Source organism: Aspergillus sydowii, assembly GCF_001890705.1.
Source record: "Aspergillus sydowii CBS 593.65 unplaced genomic scaffold ASPSYscaffold_9, whole genome shotgun sequence".
In the NCBI taxonomy this organism is placed as follows: domain Eukaryota; kingdom Fungi; phylum Ascomycota; class Eurotiomycetes; order Eurotiales; family Aspergillaceae; genus Aspergillus; species Aspergillus sydowii.
In genome coordinates this window covers 495,917-510,059 of record NW_024467867.1, presented here as the reverse complement: position 1 = coordinate 510,059, position 14,143 = coordinate 495,917, and the positions used below count along the sequence as shown (strand labels likewise).

Genomic DNA, 14,143 nt, shown 5'->3' with positions numbered 1-14,143 from the left:
CAAAGGTCAAGCCAATTTTCCGATTTCGCTAGTATGGCTAACTGGTTATGGCGCTGCGCGTGGACTGCAGGCTTCCCAATATGGAAAGTTGTACTGTGAGGTGCAAGCCATTCGACTGCGCGACCCAATGCTGTTGTGGATATTTTTCTAATGGAATTTATTTACTTTATGACAACAATATCCGTACTGTCTTTCACAATATAAACTACCTTCTACCCATGAGCCGAAGAAGCTCACAACAGCGGCATCTTTGCTTTGCTTGTTGCCGCTCGCCTTTTGCTACAATGCAAGGCTTGCCCTCCTAACCAAGATAAGGCTTCAACGTATCCAGCATCCCCGTATAAGCAACGCCACTCGGCGGCTCAATGCTATAGATATAATCCGCCCACCAAGGCCCAGCAGCCCACCAAAGCGCCCCAAGCCAAACATCCGAGTCTGCCTTCAACGCATCCAACATGCCCTCGATCGCCGTGCGACACTGGTCGTTGTTGCCGCCCGCAAACTCCCCAATGATCCCAATCTTCCCGTTATCCTTCAGCCACTGCGTCGCGTCCGCAACCCGCTCCGACCCAATCGTCGTCGACACGCACGTCTCCGATGTGCCTGATCCGTCGCTGTCCAGGTACTGGTGCATCTCGTACACGATCTTGTCCTGCGGGTCGGTGAGGGCCTTCAGGTTGTCGTTTACGTCGACCCAGGTCCAGGCGCCGGACCAGGAGTTGCCTTCGACGAAGATGTATTGCGAGGTGGCGCCTGCGGCGCGGATGCCGTCGATTGCGGCTTGGTTGAGGTTTAGGACGAGCTCTTGGTCCATCTCGTGGTATTCGTTGTCTGGGGGAGTTAGAATATAAAGTACCTTTTTTTTTTTTTCCTTTTATATATTTTGTGCTAGGGTAGGTACATACTGGTGTCGAAAATGATGTTGGTGTTGTCTGCGAATTCAGTTGCGACGTTCTTCCACCAGGTTTGGAAGTCGGCCGGGGTGCTCATGATTTCGTTGTTGCTGGAGTTGATTAGGACAGGATTACTTATTAGGCATGTGAGAGGAACATACAATCGACCGTAGTTGTGGGGATCCAGGATCGCGGTTGCACCGGCGCTGGTGACTGACTTGATGGCCTGACTTGTTAGGCCTGCAAGCTGTGTTCAATTGGTTATCGACTCACCGAGGTCAGGTTCTTCAGGTAAGCGTCGTCAAAGGCGCCTGTGATTTCGGGAGTCAGGCGCTCCATCTTGAACTGGATACGGAAGATGTTGAAGCCATCGGAGATCAGAGTCGAGATGGTGTCTGGGTCGGGGAAGATGTAGTCGGTTCCCTGCATGGCCACCATCAGCTTTGTTCTACTGTTGTTCACTTGCTTAACATACGTAGACACCGGGAAGGTTGTCTTCGCCGAATTCAGCGCCAGACTCGTTGACTCCGAAGACTGTCACTGGTTAGCGGGTGATTCATAGAACTGTAGCAAAGCGAGACAAACACTCAAAGGTAGCCCGCTTCTGGTGTCGGGGAGCAGCCAGTGCGGTACCAGCCGCAAAGGCAACGAAAAGAGGGTTGAGCTTCATAATGAATGAAATGGAAGGAATTCACGTCCAGAGATTGGCAAGGAAAGGAAGGACGGTGGTCGGTTGGAAGTCATCAGATGGCGACGAGAGGGGCCTGGCTTTATACGCCAGTCGAGTCCGAAAGCAAAACGGAAGCAGAAGCATCTAAATGAAATCTAAATGAAACAGACAACGGCAGTTCGGACCGTGGGCGATGAAACAATGACGGAGGCCGTGTCCACTTGGGAAATTGATTGACCCTCGTGAAGAAACATTGCGCTAGTTGGGGCTACTGGTGCTAGTGCAGCAGCTAAGCATTCAGGTACCTGCGGGGAGAGTACTGGGCAGTTAACAAGTTAGTAACTGAGTGAACCCACCGCCCGCCTGTCATGCTCCAGTGCTGGATAGGTTATATACATAGCAGAATGGGAAAAGTTCTGCCAGAACGCGCAAACCATCCATTCAATCGCATCGAGTCTTGCCCCGTACTTGTAACTTGGTGCAATAATGATGCCCTATTAAATAGGACTGCGGTGGTTACTTCGCTGAGCGTGCCGAGGACGGGTTTGTAGGTGCGATCGAATGATTTGGCAAATGATAGGTTTGGATGAACGGCATTGTTTTGTTACTTGATGGTGGTGGTAGATGAGCTTAAAACGGTCGATCATTTATGCGCCGAGTTATACTGAGACTGGATACTGGGTAAGACAATAGATGGTGAAGCTAGCGTTTACCAGATCTGAACGGATTGAAGGCATGTTACTGGTGGCGATGTTTAGGACAGTTTGGTGGTAGTAGGTAGGTGTTGTCCAGTTCTAGTGTCTGGTTCCAGACTTTTAATGTTTATGTTGGCTACTATGACGTCTGGAAGTTTAGGGTACAAGCATGAAGCCTCAAGTCCTACGGTGAAATGGGAAATAGCCGGAGAATGCCCACGGAGTGGCTTCCCCAAACACTACATATCCTTTATCGCCTTAGCTCCCTGGTCTCTTGGCAGTAAACCAGCGCCTTGTGCAGGATAAAGTGAAGTTGAAATTAGATAGACAAGCCATACCATACAAGGCTACTGCATTTCTCTGATCAGCTCGCATAGCTGGTCAATCAGCTCGGCCTCAGCGCGGAGCGTAGGTTTCTACCTTACAGATATCGCTAGGGCCTCTTTATTCGTTTATTTCTCTAGTGCTGGTAACATTGGCCGGTTAAACTGACTTAAATGTTGTCTCCTAATCGCCTCGGTCCTTGGGTTTAGCTGCACATTTTCTCGGCAGTTAGGGCTTTGAATTGTTGGCCCGGCGGCTACTCTATTGGTACTTCCTGCGTAGCAAGGATAACAGGTACCAACATGGAAACCCGACTCTGCCAAAATCGGTGCAGCATCTAAGACGTTAGACAGACGGCTACACCAGAAACCATGCATGGCCTGTGGCTAGCCAGCTATCTGCAACGCATACCCTGGGTAATCGAGGATCTCTTTAGCAACCTATAATCCCAAGCCCAAGCAATTCAGGGTTTCTGTCTAAGTACCAAGAAATTTATTAATAGGTGTTTGCTTTCGGGCTTGCTAAAAAGTAGTACTCAATTCAGCCACGGTAGGGTTTTTGCAACCTTGCACGGTAGTTGAAGAAAGCGAAACAAGGGCTATGGGCCTAACAAGATGCTCTACCGCTACACCAAAAACCGCCCGTGGCTGGTGGCTAGCCACCTATCTCCTATCTCTCAAAACATTTGGTTGTTGCACAGTGTGCATGGTCGCGTGCGAAAATAGGGGTTCACGTCTCCACCCAATTTATGTCATTTCTGGAACCACATTTTCTAACTGCCTGCTTCATCACATTTCATGCCAATATTCACTAATTCATTAATACATCAAACATGAAGCTATTCCTGTCAGTTATATTATATAGAATGTCTTCTAACTATATCAGTAAGCTATGTTCAACCCCCCTACTCAGTATGCTATTTCCACGTCTAAACAGCACCACATCTGCCGATCTGACGATCAGCTCAATGCAATTTATCAGTGCACGATCGTACCTGTGATTGGCAAATACTGCAACCCAGTTCAAGCCAATAACTAGACGATATCAGCAAACAATGGGTTTCGGCCCCATATTACTTGTAACCCAGGACCACCAGCTGTGGTTCCGATTGTTTCACGCCAGATAGTCGCTGCGGAGTCGCTGTAAATAATAGACATCAAAACGTGCCTTACCCCCCAGACCCTTCTCTGCAGTAGACCTAATCGTAAGTAGGCCGGCCAACAATTCTAGGTGCCGAATGAAAAGTACGTCGACTTAGAGTAAGTATATAATACGCTGCTATCTCTGATTTCTGCTTCTGCTTCATCGCGGGACTGAATTGATTGAATACTAAACCGCCTATAGGGAGAATGCCTTCTTTACTCGCTACGGTCTACCGCACCGTCTTCCTTGTCCTCTGTGCCCTCAATATCCTCGGATGTGCTGCCCACTCGCCGGGACGCCACGGCCATCACCACCACCGCCAACAAAGACAACAACAACAACAACGACCAATCTACGCCATTGCTCACCGCGTCCTCAGTCCCTCAGCCGTTACAGCGGCCCTCTCCCACGGCGCCAATGCTATAGAGGTTGACCTAACAGCCCAAGAGAAGACAGGATGGTGGGCCGATCACTCAGGCGAAGCCAACAGCACCGACTCCACAGCGCAAGAATTATTCACGTACATCGCCAATGAGCGCCGACACGGACAAAATGTCACCTTTGTGTGGCTTGACATCAAGAACCCGGATTTGTGTGATCCTAAGCGCAACCCCGAGTGCTCCATTGAGGCCCTGCGCGATCTAACACGCAAGACATTGCAGCCTGCAGGCGTAAAGGCACTATATGGCTTCTACCAGACTGCTGATAGTCGTGGGTTTAAGGTTATGAGCGAGTCGATTACCAATAATGGTAACGAGGCGGTTGTGCTTAGTGGGAAGGCGAGTGAGGTGGCTGCGCAATATAAGAATAAGGGCATTGAGGCGCCGCGCATGCTTATGGACGATGGATTTCCGCAAATGGAGAGGAATTTTGGCAATTGCCAGGAGCCTGGTAACTTTACATGTGCCGAGTTAAGAAATGCGAGTGAAATGCGTGACCAGGGGCAGTTGGGCAAGATAATGGGGTGGACGAGTACACGCGGGGATTCAAAGCTGGTGGATATGCTTCTAGGAACCGCACGAGTAGATGGCATCATCTACGGCTTTCAGGACAAGGAGTATAGGAATGATCCTGTCGTGAGGGAGGCGTTTGGCGACATTCGTTCCTTTGTAGTTAGGCATTCTGATAGCCATCGCATGGCTGCTGCGGATGATGTACCTTGGTAGAGCCATTGGCCTATGCTATTAGGTGTTCATCACCAGTAATTACCTCCAAACTAAGTATCTATTAAGATAATGTACTCTACTATTTCTATCTTTATCGTAATGTTGGTAAAGTCCATCCTTGGGTGCACCAGCCTCGAAGGTCGTTTGGCGGGGCCGCCAATGGTTGACCGACAACGTCGCCACTAATGCGAGAAACGAGTCAGGACAAAGCCAGAAGACACCTGGTGATCTGGTGCCCTACTATCTTGGTGGCCTTTCCCAGATACCCATGGTTAGCGCTAATGTACCAGAGGTCGCAATCTCCATTCCAATGGCAAATGGGCTTGACAGGTCCAGCTGCACCCGCAATATAAGTTTCTAATTTTACCAGAACCATGTTCTCAACAAAGACACCAGAGGCAACAGAAGCAAATGGGGTCCCCGCATCGAGCCCTATGAGCAGTCGTGAGAGAACCCTCGTGCATGTGTGAGATTAGGGCGTTCGATCCATGGCACCCTGACGTGGCGCAGTGCGGGCCGCCGCATTGGATCGGTACGTTCCATTCAACCAGGTTCTTGAAAAGCATAACGAGAGGCTCGTATTAGGTGAGACAAGTTCGCGAGCCTTAAACTTGTGCGAAACCTGAGAAATATGCGCCGTGGTTGCGAGACATCGAATCCCGATCCGAGCTGTACCCGACGGTATTCGGCCTCTCCAATTCCGAGATGAAGCAACTGATTTGCTCGCAGTGGTTCTGCGAGGATACTCAGGGCCCGTAGTTACTATAGCTGTTTTGAGACACTGGTGTCTAAGAATAGGAACTCTTTGTCCGGAACTCTTTGTCAATGAGACGAACCCAGTAGTGTGTACTCGGCTTCGAGCGGTCACAAACAGGGCTATGCGAATTGACAGTGGAATGTTTTGGTAGGGGTCCTTGGGACGTATAAAGGCGAAGAAATCATGGATCTGTGTCTCTTTATTCATTTACCTTGCGTTCAAAGTAACAGTTTATCAAAGAGTATCAAGATGCCGTCCTTGACAGAGCCTGTAAGACCTGCCGATATACCCTGTCTTTTGTTCCAACGGCATCCATCCTCGAACCATATTCAACTGATTGTGTAACTATAACAGGCCTCGTGCGAAAACCAAGCATACCAAAATGCCCTGTCCCAGATCAAACTCGCAACCGGCAACGAGCCCGTCCTTAGGGAACTGAAACACCTTGTCGACGCAGACGGTGCAGGCAGCTGGCCACCCCGAGCTACTCACCGTGATACCTGGCCTACAGTCCTTCGTCCATACCACGACATATACCTCGAAGTAGCGCCATACCTAGCAACAGATAATATCGTCACCGACAATGACATCAACACCGGACGGCGGAGCTCCTTCAGAGAGCGCGTGCGAAAGGCACTACGTGAACGAGTCAACCTACCCAGCGTGAAGAGCATCCTATGCGCCACCGAAAGTGAAGACAGTAGTGAAGGAATCTTGTCACCGGCCTCGTACAATGGCTTCAGCGCCTGCATAACAAACATGCGGCACGCCTATCGATGGGGCGTGATCCCTGTCGTCAAGATTGCGCAAGAGGAGAAGATAATCGAGTTCCCAGAGGAACTGAACTTGCCCTGGCCGTTTATATGTCGACGGTATGGAGTCACCTCGCTTGGTGGGAATGTCATGACAAACTATTTCTGTAACTTTGATGAGCAGGAGCGCATCGTCTACGAGACTAACAGGGCATTGTCGGATCTTATTCGCACTGCCGAGTATAACTTTTCTCATATGTTTGTCGTTATTGAGCGGTTGGTATGTACAATTTTTCCAAACCTAACACTACTACCACGCTTTCTGTCGACCTATCTAACTTAATTACCCCAGGCACTCCCCATATACCACGAAATGGCCAACTCCATTCTTCACTACTCCCGCGGCAATAAGCAGGCCTGCCTCGACAGTCTCAGAGCTATAGTCGAGCAACTCCCTTCTCTACCACGCGTGTTCTACAAAACGCTCGTCGAGACTCAAATCTCACCTAAGGTTTGGATGCACTACGTTCAGGGCCCTTCAGGCTGGGGCGCTGGAGAGATGATCAACGGGGAGTACGTCGAATACGATGGATTATCCGGAAGCCATGCCCCCTTCTTCCGAGTTGCAGATGCATTTTTGGGTTTGTCGCCGTATTTTAGTGAGGAGAATATGAGGCGGTATATCCCCGAATCGCAGCGAAAGTTATGCCAGGCGATGCAGGAACATGGGTTTCGAGAGAAGGCCAAAGAGGCGGGTGATGATTTGATTGGAGTTGAGCTAGAGAATATGCTGAAGCAAATGAGGGTGAGTGCACTATCATTCCCAACTATATATGTATTTGCACCCAATATGTATGATGACCGTGATATGCTAACACTTGACATCTACAGCTCTTCCGGGCCACACATCGCGCCAGAATTCACAAATACTTGAGAGTCCCAGCCCCCGAGCGGTTGATTATGACGGCTGGAAGGTCTGTGCTGGAGAGCGAAGAGATCCCTGAGATAGACACGGCAATAAAGCATTTGGATGCGATACTGGAGAAGAGGTTAAAGATGACAAAGTGATTGCAGCTGATAAGCTTGAGGAACTAAAGATGCAATAACGAATGACGGAAACGTGATGCCTGGGCTATGGAGTACCGGGAGTTATGGATTTAATCAATGTTGATACAGTGAATGGAGTATATATTTAAGCCTCAGGTGTCAAGATCATGTGATGGTCCATCAGTCAGCAGGCGACTATAAGGCTGAGCAGAGCCTGCGCTCAGCCCCAGGGTTCATCGTCAGTCCTTCACAGTAGTCGTACTCGTAGCCAATAGCCACAGACGCAGGCGTGAACAAGATGGAGAAGTATAAATCCGAGGTCGGAACCGAAATTTGGTTGGTTTAATATTAGAACCGGTGTCCAGGGGAATGTCGATGCCTATCCACGGCAACAGCAGGAATGTGCGGTTGGGGTTGAAGGTCAACCCGCGGGACGGGAGATTACGAAGCGTTGGACTGGCTGTGCTGGATGACTGTGGGGAGATGCAGCTTGCCAAGAGAGAAATGGGACTGCCTGCTCAGAACTTTATCCTTGGATACCTGTATTCACTATCCACTTTTCAGTCACTGATTCTCAGCGATAATATGTATCAGCGCAGATGCACCGCAAGGGGTATCAGTGAACAGAAGCATTTACCCAAGCATCATAAAAGTATTTCGACTCCGGAGTCTGTCTTATTGACTACTGGGTAATAGCAGTCGCAGAAAGCCGACGTCACTGAGTGACGCGTGGTTGTGCCTAAAGCGGAATAGCGGGCCGAAGATCAGCCACAGATTATTTGTTTTGGCTTATTTTAGAAAAGAGGCGAAGTCAGCCAGGCTGCGCCTCCAGCGATCACTGACTGTCATCCAGCCTCCTTCAGACCTTCCCATAAATATCCAGCCGGCCTCCTTGTTTCATTGTCCATCTGCATCCATCCATTGTCCTCCGTGTACAACGACACCTTACCTCGCCTCCTCACCTCTCGTCTCTCACCAGCTTCGTCAAAATGGGTAAAGGCGGCCGTCTCATCTGCATCTTCACCCCATACGTTCTCACCATCGCCGCCTTCATATGTCTCATCATTGTTGGGCTCGGATCCACAGATAACGGCACTGACTCTATACGCGACCTGTACTTCTTCAGGGTATGGCTTCCCCGTTCTCTTGCAGGCAATTCCCAGCGCTAACTTCTATAGGCCGATCTGTCACAATTGAATAGTTCTGCGCCGATCCAAAATGATCTCCAAGGCGCCCTGGATGAATTCAACATCCAGGTTGATGACGGCGACATCAGCGCCGCGCTCGACAAGGTCCAGGAATACTTCAACATCCCGGACTTCTACAACATCGGTCTTTTCGGATACTGCCAGGGCAACATCACCAACAGCAACACTTACAAGGTCTCCAACTGTTCCTCGCCCAAGACCGAGTTCTATTTCGACCCCATCGAGATCTGGAACCTTAAGAAGATGGGCCTGGAAAATGCGCTGCCAGACGACGTCGGCAAGGCGCTGAACATTTACAAGAACGTCTCGAAGTGGATGTCCGTCGCCTACATCATCGCCTTCGCTGCAACCGCTCTTGAGCTCCTCCTCGGTATCACCGCCATTTTCAGCCGCTGGGGCTCCTGTGTGACGACTCTTATTGCCATCACAGCCTTCCTTTTCACGGCCGCGGCCTCAGCGACGTCCACAGCTATGTTTACCGTTGTTGCCGGCGTCTTCAACGAACAGATCAAGCCGTACGGAATTGAGGGCAGCATGGGCAAGAACATCTACGCCGCTACCTGGATTGCAACCGCTTTCTCGCTCGCCGCCGCCCTCTTCTGGGCTATCAGCTCGTGCTGCTGCTCCGGTCGCTCGCCCTACAACCACCGCCACGGTCGCAACCGCGGTGGCATCACCGCCGAGAAGGCACCTTACACCTACGAGCCTGTCGGCAGCCCGTACCCCTCCCAATCTCCCCAGCCACCTTTCCACCCCAGCGCCCCTGGATACCATGCGCCCCAGCGGACAACCTCCTATGAGCCGTACCGCCACGTTTAAACAGAAAACGACGAAAATTCACAAAAAAACACTATCTCCTTTTGCTTTACCGGTGCGATTCCTCTTCATTTTTGAAGAGTGACGATATCATGCAAGTTGCACTCTTGATTTAATTACACTACTGCAATATGACTTTGGCTGCATTGGGTTATATAGGGTCTGGTTGGTTTCCTTTTCATTCCAGACTTTGTGTTTTATTATCTATTAGTTCTGCATGGGATGTAGATAGATTTTACGGACGATAACGATACCCTCCTTCGAGATTGAATCAAATCATTACGAACTATATACTATCCTTTGACCTTTTGTAATCTTGTATATTTCATATTGTAGATGTATCCCACTACTTACGTCGTTTGAACTCCCTTTTGTTGTGGTGTCGCAAACATCAAACCGAACTCCATGCTGCCCTGATATCACAGATAAAAGTAAAAGAAAATCGATAAAAAATACAGCCTTCAAAGAGGCAAAGAAACAGAAATCCCATATAGTGCGGACGCGCGCGCGAATGGAGATATAGGTATCAAGTACGTAAAGCAGAAAATTGGCAACAAAAGGCAGGGAAATGCATGCATGTATCCGTTTAATCACCATCACCCATCGCCCATCATCTCGTATAAAGTAAATAGGTATACCTCAAGCACGGGGAAACCGTCGTATAATGCCCTTCTCGTCGGTATCGACTCTCGCACCCCCGCGACGATTCCGCACACTCAGAACATTCTGGTCGGCGAGTGCCCATTTCTTAAACGGGGTATTGGGGTCATCAGACCAGACAGGCTCGGTCGGGAAGATGTGGCGCAGAGAGTCGAACCAGTTTTCGTTGATGGGCTCTTCTTCAGAGAACTCGTGGCTGGATTCGATGTCTGCGTCAGCGATTGAGGCCGCGTCAGAGGCAGGGATTTCGGATGCTGCGTTCGGAGGGGCTTCCAAGGCCTTGGCTTCAGCTCGATCTTGGGAGTTATTATTGCTGTCGCCTAGTTCGACGCTGGCTGTTTCGTGGGCTGTGCCGTGGACGTCTTCCATATCTTCGTCTTCATCTCCGGAGCTGAGCTCGTGTTCATACGTGACCGTGACCGGAGCGGGGCTTGGCTTGTGGGTTATATGTTCAAGGTTCATATCTTCGTTGCCGTCTTCCTGTGCTGCGGCAGCGGCGCGAGCAGGTTCACTGTCAGGAATGCTGTACCGTGACAAACCCCCTTCGCTATCTGTTTCGCTTTGGCTATCTTCAGGCTGTTCATCGTCGGTCGATAGGTCCCGTGTTTCCACAAAGGAATGAGCATGGAAGTTGTCGAACTGATCTCTGAGACTTTCCGTGAATGACGATTTAGTGTTGATGCCGGTACCTGTACCGGTAGCTGGACGTGAGGAAGATCGCCTTTCATCAATTATAATGTATTGTGCGGCACACGCACTAATTCCTTCCACGGTGAGACTACGCTTCTTGTAGGTGGGCTTTGAGATGGAAGATAGGAAGTATTCTTCGTAGGTTATGGATTTGGCCTCATTTCCGAGACAATCCGCGAGGAAGACAGGGTAGCCTAGAAGATGCTTGATAATAAAGTCGTCCCATAGAAACGATTTTGGTAGACTGCCACCTTCCCGAACGGCTTGCAGCCTAGAGCATAACTTCGTGAAGTGCTCGAAATCCCCTTGATAGCTAGGATAGTCATTCCGGAACTTCTCGTATACTCTTGCGGCTTCAACTGACTGTTCAGAATTGATGATGTAGCTCTTGCGTCGTAAAATGATCCTCTCATCCAGTCCGCCTTCTAAGTGAAGTGCCGTTGGTTTGCTATCATACTTGTTTCGTTTGGAGGGCGAACCGTGATCGCTGTCCCCCATCTCAGATGCGAAGCGTTTCAACGGCGTCGCACGATCAATTTTCAGAGGAGTGCCCCTTGCAGAACTCTGCGCGCTCGAGCTTCTATTGTCATCTTCTACTGATAGCATGGATGAGGGGGGCAATTCGCGGTAAGATGAAAACGCTCTGGATGACTGAGAGTGGTGTAAGGAAGCAGTTGCCCAACTCCGCTCCACCATTTGGCGCCCTGAAGATGTCAAAAGTGAGCTGGACCCTGACCAGCGTGTTTGTTGTGTTGCAGGGGCCTCGCTGCTGAATCGGTTGCCAATACCAAGTACAGGATGCTGGGCATCTGGGCCGCTCGGTGGAAGAGATTTTGAGCTCTCTTGTGAGGTCTCTCCGTTGGTGCTTTCATCACGACTGGCGTATGTATTGAGAACGCGGGATTGAGACGAGGATTTATCGGCTTGCGATTGGACCACCATGTTACCAAGTCCAGTTTCGAAACCGCCTTGGTTGTATGTGGCAGAGCGAGACTTGCTGAAAGCTGCTGCAGGGGTCTCCATCACCTGAACATTCTCTCCTGCGGATTCGGGAAGCGATGGACCTGAGCTTGAAACTCCAGGTTCCACCTGGCTAGACGTTTCCTGTTGAGTGCTGCCAGATAGCGGTTGGGGAACCGATACGCTCATCTCAGAATCGGAGCTGCTATTAGATTCGTTCCCATCGTCGTTATCGTGAGTCACGTTTGCGACGCTTGATGATGCATTTGGTTCGTTATTTTCAACCCCCGCTTGTATGGGGGGGCTCTCAGCGCGTGGGCTCTGGTTGACTGGAGGCCCCGGTATTGTCTCCTTCTCATGCTGCGATTCCTCTCTAACCTCCGTGCGGTCACCTTGATCACCTGGGGTGCGCCTTCGGGGGATTTCATGGTGAACTGAGCCGTCTTTTAATGGACTACTATCTATGGGCAATAATGCACCGCGGCGAGGAGTTCGTCCAGGAGTTGCGGTCCACTCACAATCTGAACCGGAATCTGAACTGGTTTCGGCGGCCGGTGTGCTCGGGGTGATCAGATGATCATCTTCCATAGATCGTGGCTTGTTGTAAATTTCTTTCTGATGCCTTTGGAACGCAAGCCTATTCCATTCATCTAACAGCGCCGGCGGTACGCGGCCTGAAACTACCGGTTCTCCGACTTGAGGCGGGTACCACGGCTTCTTGTCGGGCTCTAAGAGCTCCATTTGATCCTTGGGAACAGTAACGTCGATGCTCCTGATGCCTGTCATACCTTCCCAGGGGTCAACGATGCTCGAAGACACAGTTTTAGCAAAACTAGGTTGGCGAAGAGTAACATGCTGCGAGGCTTCGAGCTGCGCCTTGAGCTGCGCCTCCGGTGAGTAAGGCTCTGCATTGCTTCGCGCAATGTCTTTCCCGGCTGAATCTTGCGGATATGGCCTATCCAAGTTGGACTGGTGTCCATCGCTCTCAGCTTCCAGTTCCGTTCTTTGCGCCTCGTGAGACGTGCTGTTTTCACTCCCGCCATTTGGTAGATGGCCTGCACTGCGATGGTTTGCTTCTGGAACTGCTACCGGAGCGAATGTCCCTGTATCTATGGACCTCTCCCGACTCGGTTGTTTATCCCCTGGAGCTGGTGCCTGCCCGAGCTGTTCCAATAATTTACCAGGGTCCGCCAGATCATGATCCGTAGAATGGCGGGTAGGCAATTGAGACATTAAGTGAGGTTGTGTAGAATCAATTGTATGGCCATTGGTCACTTGCGTGGCAGGAATATCGCTGTATCCATTCCTATACCCGTTACTATCCTCCGGAGTATCGACGGTTCCTTGGCGTGGTCGGCATTGCGATTTGATGGAAGAGAAGACTCTTTTTATCAATGTAAGTAGGGCGGGTTTCTTCGAAGCAGATTTTCCGGTTGGCGGCTGCTTGATCCTACCTCGTTCCCATATGATGCTGAACCGCCTGACGTAAAGATGAACCTTGGGCTTTCCGGTCGAATATTCGTACACCAATTCAAAATCGGCCAAACGAATAGTGTACCCTCGACAGCCATCCTTGCTTAGTGGCTTTGTGGGAAATTCCCTCTTATATTCCTCCAGCGATTCGCGCGATAGGATTGCATCTATTTGCGTATCCGAGTCGGTCAAATTCGCTACGGGGATATCGTTCTGATCGCTGTACTTCATAGGAGAAAAAATACTGTTAGCAGCGGAGCCATGGCAGTGAGAATACGGCTTACACTATTAATTTGAGCAATTGGTTGGGTATGCGAGGAAAATCGAATGTTGCTCCCGTCGTTTTCCCAGTCTAACCCAAGATTTCGCTGGTTTTCCTCATAGCTGGAAAGGCAATGTTCAATCAAAGGCGAGATCCAGAGGTTTGATGAACTCATTGTAGGATTCGATCAGAACTACGTTCTGAAAGCGCTTGAGGCCGTATGCGACATTGTATTCTGTCCGAGCCTATTTGAAGTTTGCGCATTGAGGGTCACAGACTTTCTGTGAGAGGGCTCCGCATCGGAGGGGACTGTCAGGGATGAACGGAGTACGGAGTACGCAAAACGAGAAAAGCTGCATTCATTCAGTAAGACATCTATTGTGGGTGAAGGCCGAGGAACAGTCTATCCCTCTGCTCCGAAGAAAAGAGAATCGACTGGCAACCGGCCACCAATGGAATCAATTGACCGTCGACGCGCTTGTCGCGTTCTCGAAGCCACAGTCACAGGCAAATCCACTAGCCACAGCTGCACGTGCCACACAGAAGCCACACCCCACGTCATTTGGTTAGGCACCTGAGGCTGCAGCGGTATACCCGATGCAGAAACAACAGTCATTTCCAGGTCCC

The 14,143-nt window shown here is 50.2% G+C and overlaps 5 protein-coding genes across 5 annotated transcripts; 3 read left to right on the top strand and 2 right to left on the bottom strand.

Annotated features, from left to right (window-relative positions):
• Positions 1-301: 301 nt before the first annotated feature.
• On the bottom strand, positions 302-1,563 carry ASPSYDRAFT_91734 (glycoside hydrolase family 5 protein; the record flags this gene model as incomplete). The annotated part of the gene is made up of 6 exons (XM_040852539.1): positions 302-831; positions 906-1,003; positions 1,055-1,119; positions 1,167-1,316; positions 1,369-1,427; positions 1,479-1,563. 6 exons carry the CDS (start codon positions 1,561-1,563, stop codon positions 302-304), a joined length of 987 nt encoding a protein of 328 aa, XP_040700279.1.
• Positions 1,564-3,793: 2,230 nt separating this feature from the next.
• Positions 3,794-4,962, top strand: ASPSYDRAFT_70467 (uncharacterized protein). The gene is made up of 2 exons (XM_040850508.1): positions 3,794-3,841; positions 3,927-4,962. The coding sequence occupies exon 2, from the start codon at positions 3,932-3,934 to the stop codon at positions 4,889-4,891; it is 960 nt and encodes a 319-aa protein (XP_040700278.1). The 5' UTR covers positions 3,794-3,841; positions 3,927-3,931; the 3' UTR covers positions 4,892-4,962.
• A 935-nt stretch (positions 4,963-5,897) lies between these two features.
• On the top strand, positions 5,898-7,468 carry ASPSYDRAFT_59773 (uncharacterized protein; the record flags this gene model as incomplete). Its single annotated transcript, XM_040849752.1, has 4 exons — positions 5,898-5,918; positions 6,069-6,680; positions 6,753-7,205; positions 7,292-7,468. The coding sequence occupies 4 exons, from the start codon at positions 5,898-5,900 to the stop codon at positions 7,466-7,468; spliced, it is 1,263 nt and encodes a 420-aa protein (XP_040700277.1).
• Positions 7,469-8,348: 880 nt separating this feature from the next.
• On the top strand, positions 8,349-9,764 carry ASPSYDRAFT_47757 (SUR7/PalI family protein). Its single transcript, XM_040847500.1, has 2 exons — positions 8,349-8,574; positions 8,626-9,764. Exons 1-2 carry the CDS (start codon positions 8,437-8,439, stop codon positions 9,472-9,474), a joined length of 987 nt encoding a protein of 328 aa, XP_040700276.1. The 5' UTR covers positions 8,349-8,436; the 3' UTR covers positions 9,475-9,764.
• A 346-nt stretch (positions 9,765-10,110) lies between these two features.
• ASPSYDRAFT_33560 (uncharacterized protein) lies at positions 10,111-13,691 on the bottom strand (the record flags this gene model as incomplete). The annotated part of the gene is made up of 2 exons (XM_040845114.1): positions 10,111-13,479; positions 13,539-13,691. The coding sequence occupies 2 exons, from the start codon at positions 13,689-13,691 to the stop codon at positions 10,111-10,113; spliced, it is 3,522 nt and encodes a 1,173-aa protein (XP_040700275.1).
• Positions 13,692-14,143: the final 452 nt, after the last annotated feature.

What these genes read in the sequence shown, in the direction of transcription:
- ASPSYDRAFT_47757 (XM_040847500.1), top strand. Translation starts at nt 8,437, where the DNA reads ATGGGTAAAGGCGGCCGTCTCATCTGCATCTTCACCCCATACGTTCTC. An exon ending in GCGACCTGTACTTCTTCAGG is followed by an intron (nt 8,575 to 8,625) that starts GTATGGCTTCCC and finishes TAACTTCTATAG; the next exon opens with GCCGATCTGTCACAATTGAA.
- ASPSYDRAFT_70467 (XM_040850508.1), top strand. Translation starts at nt 3,932, where the DNA reads ATGCCTTCTTTACTCGCTACGGTCTACCGCACCGTCTTCCTTGTCCTC.